Source organism: Drosophila ananassae, chromosome 3L (assembly GCF_017639315.1).
Source record: "Drosophila ananassae strain 14024-0371.13 chromosome 3L, ASM1763931v2, whole genome shotgun sequence".
Classification (NCBI taxonomy): domain Eukaryota; kingdom Metazoa; phylum Arthropoda; class Insecta; order Diptera; family Drosophilidae; genus Drosophila; species Drosophila ananassae.
In genome coordinates, this window is record NC_057929.1 from 3,442,388 (window position 1) to 3,448,387 (window position 6,000).

Sequence of the window (6,000 nt, forward strand, 5' to 3'; positions counted from 1 at the left end):
CTCTTTGTCATTACCGTCTGCGTCGCATTAACTTCGCCCCAAAAATAAACTGGAATGTTAAAAATAAACTGCTAAAAATATAAGAGTAACAATAACAAATATTCTGCATAAATATCAAAGCAAATAATTGTCGGAAAATTTGTATCAGCAATACTTGCTTGTTTTTGGTTTCAGTTTATTTTTTATTTTTATTTTTTTTTCGCACGGCTCTTTGTATTATTGTTATCAGAAGTTCCAAGGAAAAATAAAATGCGACTGGGCCGAAAGTGCTTTTGTTTGCTTGCCACTTGATGGCTTGTTGGGGGAACTACACATCCGACTGACATTTCCTTTTATGGTCAAGATAGGTCAAGATAAACGCGAATCAGATAAGCATTTATGATCCGATCGTATAACTTTTGAACAATTCTGATTATGATTGCAATTCTAACTAAATTTTATTTGTCAAAATGCAGTTTAATGGTGAAAGTATTGATTTATAATTATTTCTTTGAAGAAAGTTAAGTATTTCTCTGTTTTTTAAAGAAAATATAAGCCTACAAAACCTACTACTTAAGATCTAATTGGTGGCATTTTATACTTCAAGTTTGTTTCATAACTAAATTTTATCACATAATTCTGTATTTCAAACTACTTGGCAATAAAACATCTATTAACTTAAAGAAACCCCCGAGTTGTTTTATTTATTTGTTCAATATATTGAAAGAATTTCCCTCACCCACATGAACTGGCAGAAATGATTGAAATATTTTCGATTTCTTCGAATCGAATTGGAAATGTGTTTCTGGCCAATCACTTCCCCGTGTATTGTTCCATTGTGGGCCGCCCGCCTGGTCCAATAATGTAAACACAAAGCCATATAGTGTTTGCTCTGCCGTTTCTTTAAATATAAACGTCAAATTCGCACATGGTAGTGGGGTCGAAAAGCAAACTGCGCACTTGCCATGGAATGGCCCAAATCCCGCCGGACAAGGCCAAATGGATGTTTTATCAACGACCGGAGCGTAACCCCATTGTTTGGACCTGTCTAGCCGCGCAAAACCTCCGAGTTGCATCAGCCATATCACTTCAATCAGAAGGGATTGATTCGATTGGCATTTGATAAGCTGGGTGGGTGGGTTAGTGGATTAGAAATAAACTTCCCGTGGCGTTGAACATTGTACCATCACCCGAATAATCATGTGAGCTTACCAGTTCCGCCCCGGCTGAATCATTTGGAATAGACTTTGGACCCTGAGTTCTGTGTACTTTTCCAAATGGCTGTGTGACAATATCAAGTGTACTGCTCGGATGTATCTCTGCACTAGTATGTATCTCCCCCCCCAGTGCACTAGATATCAAATATTACTCTCCAGCAGACGTGGTACTTTTGTAGAACATCTTCGGTGTCACATTAGTCACTTTCCCTCGCCACGCTTACATTACTCATACGCCACGTAATCGCCAGCGTAGTCTTATCAACATTGGGGGAGAAACGACAGGTGAATGGGTCCGGGGGCCGAAGCGGGTGGCTATTTCATCAATTTCAGCAGCGATTAACGGTGCTTAGCGATCGGTTAGATTCGTTGGGATAGGTCAGTGAGGAGCCGGCGGACGCTTGTGGACGCTAAGTGGATGGCGTTCCGAATAAATTTGTAGACCATTTGGGTATGTATGTGCATGGAGATTTGTGTAACGGGCCTATCAAGTTGCATATTTATTCCCGATCAGGGTCAATAGCGGAGTTTCTGTGACACCATTTGTGATAAGCTTAGCAGCATTTGGTTTGCAGATCTCCGAGAGGTATGGATAGCATTATATTCCATTACAGTTACACTTTTCAATGAATTCTAATTGAAGATTCCTTCTTTAAATGAGATATATGATTGTAAAAATTCTAAAGATAGAATACCAGACCATTTTTAACTTATCACTGCCCAAAACTGCCTATAGATTTCAAACTTTTATAGAAAATATTAGCTTTAAAGGGTATCCCTTGGCTGGAATGATCTTCGATGTACAAAAACAACTTGTTATTTATTCGTCAAGTGCTAAAGAACAGATCACTGAGATAGGAATCGATCAGAATCGAATCAGATAACATCTTCATCTGTGCCAGTTTGCGGCGCATTTATTTGCATTTTATGCGCATTCTGATCGAACCGACAATCTGGCGACTCCGAATTAGCATCCGTACGTTCTATAACTGTAAAGCAGTGGTGGGCAAACTCTCATTTCCCATAACTCGCGAGCATAGGGCCAAAAATTCTGCTGCAGCGCTGCCGGCACACGCACAGTATGAGCGAGCTCGCTCCTCTCCGAAGCACTCTCATTAGCTTTCGTGAGAGGGCCAAAGTTGGCATTTTTCTCTCATTTCATTTCATTTGAGCGCCAAAAATATTCTGTTCTACCAATGAAAATGAATTTATTCGATGATCGGACCTCACTGGAGCACGACCATTGCGACAAAAAAATCACTGAGAAAAATGTTTCTTGAAATTTGGGAAGAAAAATTTTTCTTTATAGAAAATATGGATATATATATTTTAATTTTTTATTATTCGTTTTATATTTTCTTTTATATTCCTATTATTATTTTTTTTTATTATCTTTATTAATTTTATTATAGTTCGTATTTTTTCTTTTATTTTTGTATTATATTTTCATATTTTATTATTATAATTGTGTAAATTCATTATACAAGTCTGAAAAATACAAAAAGTACCTTATTTTGTGCAATATTTACAAAATTACCGATGAACGAATTAGTACACAAAGTTTTTCGCTCAGTGAATGGGTTGCTCTCTTTGTTTTTCGCTGCTTACGCACACAATCAAATGTTATAAATGTGTGCGTTTTGCCCACCACTGCTGTAAAGTCAAGAAAGCCATTTCCTTTGTTCCACCCCCTTGGTGGCACCCACCCCTTCATCTACCCCCTACCTCCTACCAATAACTCAATTTGCCGCTGCAGCACGGTTTTTTGTTTTTTTTTTTTTTGCGTTGTTTCTCAACTGAATGCATTTTGAATCGGAGATTCGGACTGAATCGCTTAATCTACACAGGTGTACGAGTATGCGTATGAGTGGGTGCTTGAGTGACTTGAATGGGTGTGACACTGAGTGCGATTATGAGTGTGATTGTGATTGTGAGTGTTGCTCTAACCTAAGGCAATGCAAGTGATTCGAATTGGGATTTTTCGGCAGGGGATTCCTTAATGCTGGCAGGGCTCGGGGTTCCACGGGTTCTTCAGGTTGGCCAGACGCAGCTGTTCCAGGGCGATCTCGTGGGCTCGGAAATGCTCCCTAGTGGCCTTTTCCAGTTCGCTGTCTGAAGACGAGCTGCTGCTGGTGGTGGTGGCGGTAGCAGAGGCGGTGGACACCTCCTGGTTCAGTTTGGCGAGAATGGGGAAGGGCAGAGGCTGCAGCACCTGTGGCTCAGAGGTGTAGCGGACCAGGAAGGGATTGGGAGTCTTCTCGGCGAACACTAAAGCCGGGCTGCTGATGGGTGCTTCCCCCGTCTCGATGCTACTGGGCTGGTTGGTCTGAATGCGGAGGAAGAAGCCGTTCTGCACCTGCTGCTGCTGGGTCACGATGTTGGGCTGAGACTGCGGCTGAGGCTGTGCCTGTGCCTGGCTGGAAATAATTTTGAACTGCTCAGCCTTGCGAAGGTATTCCGGGATGCCCTTCTCATAGGTAGTGGTGATTTCCTGCTTCTCGGCTAGACGTTCGCTCTCCAGTCGAAGGCGATCCTCCTGCTCGATCTTGAGACGCTCAGCCTCCAGCAGACGGGTTTCCTCGCGCAGACGATCCGCTTCCATTTGGCGCTCCAGCTCGGCCTCCTTTTCCTCCCGCTTGCGCTGCTCCAGCTCCAGCAGACGCTCGTTCTCGCGCTCTCGCTCCTCCAGGAGGATCATGTCAGAAATGTCGGCCACCTTGTCTTCGGCCTGTAACTTGGCCTGGTTCAGAAGCAGCAGATGCTGTTCGCGAGCCAGCTTGACTTCAGGAGTGTCCTGGATGGGCTGGGGTCCTGGCACCTGGATAAAAGTGGTCTTAACGATGGCCTGGGGAGCAAACGGAGCAATGGGAGCGGTGGGGATCAGTGGCTGCTGCTGAATGTCGATGGGCTGACGCAGGATGGCTTCGTTGAACTGCTTCAGGTGCTCCTCCCGAGCCCGCTTCACTTCAGGAGTTTCCTCAACGGGCTGCGGGGCCAGCTGACCTTCAAAGGAAATGGCCTGGGAGCGGGTTGGAGTGATCTTCAGGAGGGGCTCCTCGGGAGTCGTGGGCTGACGCAGCAACGCTTCGTTGAACTGCTTAAGGTGCTCCTCGCGGGCTTTCTTGACTTCTGGTGTTTCTTCAATTGGTTGGGGAGTCTGCTGACCCTCGAAGGAGCTGGTCTTGAAGATGGCTAGAGGTTGGGTAATCGGCTGATTTTCAAAGGTGGTTCTTGTGTTGATAATTGGCTGTGGCTGTGGCTGTAAGGCTTGCGGCTGCTGAATTCCAGGAACGGTCTTTAGAATCGGGGTTTCAGGGGCAGGCTGTCGGAGCAGGGCCTCGTTGAACTGCTTAAGATGCTCCTCACGAGCGCGCTTAACTTCGGGGGTTTCCTCAATGGGTTGCGGAGCTTGCTGACCCTCAAAGGTACCAGTTTGCGTCTTGATGAGCAGCGTTTGAGTCGTCGGGATCGTCTTTACGATTGGGGTTTCCGGAGCCGGTTGGCGCAGCAAGGCCGCATTAAACTGCTTGAGGTGCTCCTGGCGAGCCAGTTTCACCTCCAGCGTCTCCTCGACAGGTTGTAGGGCCGGCTGTGGTGCCGTCTTGATCAGTACGTTGCCCTGGCTGGCGGTGAACTGTCCGTAGGAGTGGGTCTGAGGAGTCTCAATGGGCTTCGCCACCTGTGGTTTGGAGGTCTTAATCAGGATCGACTGCTCCGGCTGGCCGTAGATCACGGGAATCTCCTGGGCCTTTGTTTGCAGCTGCTGAGCCTGCTCAGCACGCAGTACCTCCAACCTGGCCTCGTTCCAGATCCGCAGCTGTTCATCCCGAGCCTTTTGGACTTCCGGACTCAGTCCGGGAACGGCTTCAAAGGCGGCGAACTTCACAATCTGTTCCAAGGGCTCGAACTGGGCTAGCATGCTGGAGGACGGCTTCTGTCCCTGGGCCCTTAAACGATCCAGCTCCTGGCGCAAGACCTGATAGCGCTGCTCACACCATGCCCGGAACAGAGCGATGTCCTGGCTCTCGTTCTCGAATCCAGCACGGGTCAAAGTGGAGGTGGCCAAGTCGCGAATTCCGTTGAGGGGTTCCGGATAGTTGTATGCCAGCAAGCGCTCGGCTCCCGTTCCGTCAAAGTAGCGCACATAGCCCTGGGCCAGACCACTCACCACCGGGAACTCTCCTCTGGCCGGGGAGTAGGCCACCAGTTGGGGATGCGGCTGCGGAAGGGTTCGCACCACGGAGAAAGCTCCAACGGAGCCAAGGGCCAGCAGGCCGATCACGAACAGGCGCATCTTGCACTGAATGGGTAACTTGGAGTTGGGCTAGTAGGTAGCGACTAGTAGGACTTCTGGAACTCGGTGCTCCAAGACTTCGCTACAACTTCGACTACTGCAGCTGGGAGACTGTTGCGGTTGGAAGCCTTTGGCGAGGGCTTTTATACCCGCGTCCAGATGAGTGGAAAAGAACCGCAATTGGAAGAAGCGGTTGTGGATGTCCTTGGGCCCTGCAGGATGTGTCAATAAATATTCTGTTGCCCTAGGTCGCCCGACACGCAAGTCGAGGTTCTTTATCTCGAATTTAATTGGCCACAGGCTTCTGGCCTGCCCCTCGGCCTGCTGCTCGCCGGGAATCGGGATGGGATGGGACGGAACGGGACGGGACTGGACCAGCCTTCGCTTGGCTTCTTCCGTTATGCTCCAAGGTTAAGGCTGGTTTTATTTTTAGCCTGGCTGCTGGGAATTTATGGCCCTTGCCCTTTTCTTTGCTTTCAAAAGGCCCCATCGAAGACTATCGATTGATCA

General features: G+C 47.4%; 1 protein-coding gene across 1 annotated transcript; it reads right to left on the reverse strand.

The window, feature by feature from the left end:
* Positions 1–2,214: 2,214 nt before the first annotated feature.
* On the reverse strand, positions 2,215–5,611 carry LOC6495091 (mediator of RNA polymerase II transcription subunit 15). Its single transcript, XM_032451269.2, has one exon. The coding sequence runs from the start codon at positions 5,488–5,490 to the stop codon at positions 3,193–3,195; it is 2,298 nt and encodes a 765-aa protein (XP_032307160.1). The 5' UTR covers positions 5,491–5,611; the 3' UTR covers positions 2,215–3,192.
* Positions 5,612–6,000: the final 389 nt, after the last annotated feature.

Bases quoted from the DNA above. Each gene is read 5' to 3' on its own strand.
- LOC6495091 (XM_032451269.2), bottom strand. From the start codon at position 5,490: ATGCGCCTGTTCGTGATCGGCCTGCTGGCCCTTGGCTCCGTTGGAGCT.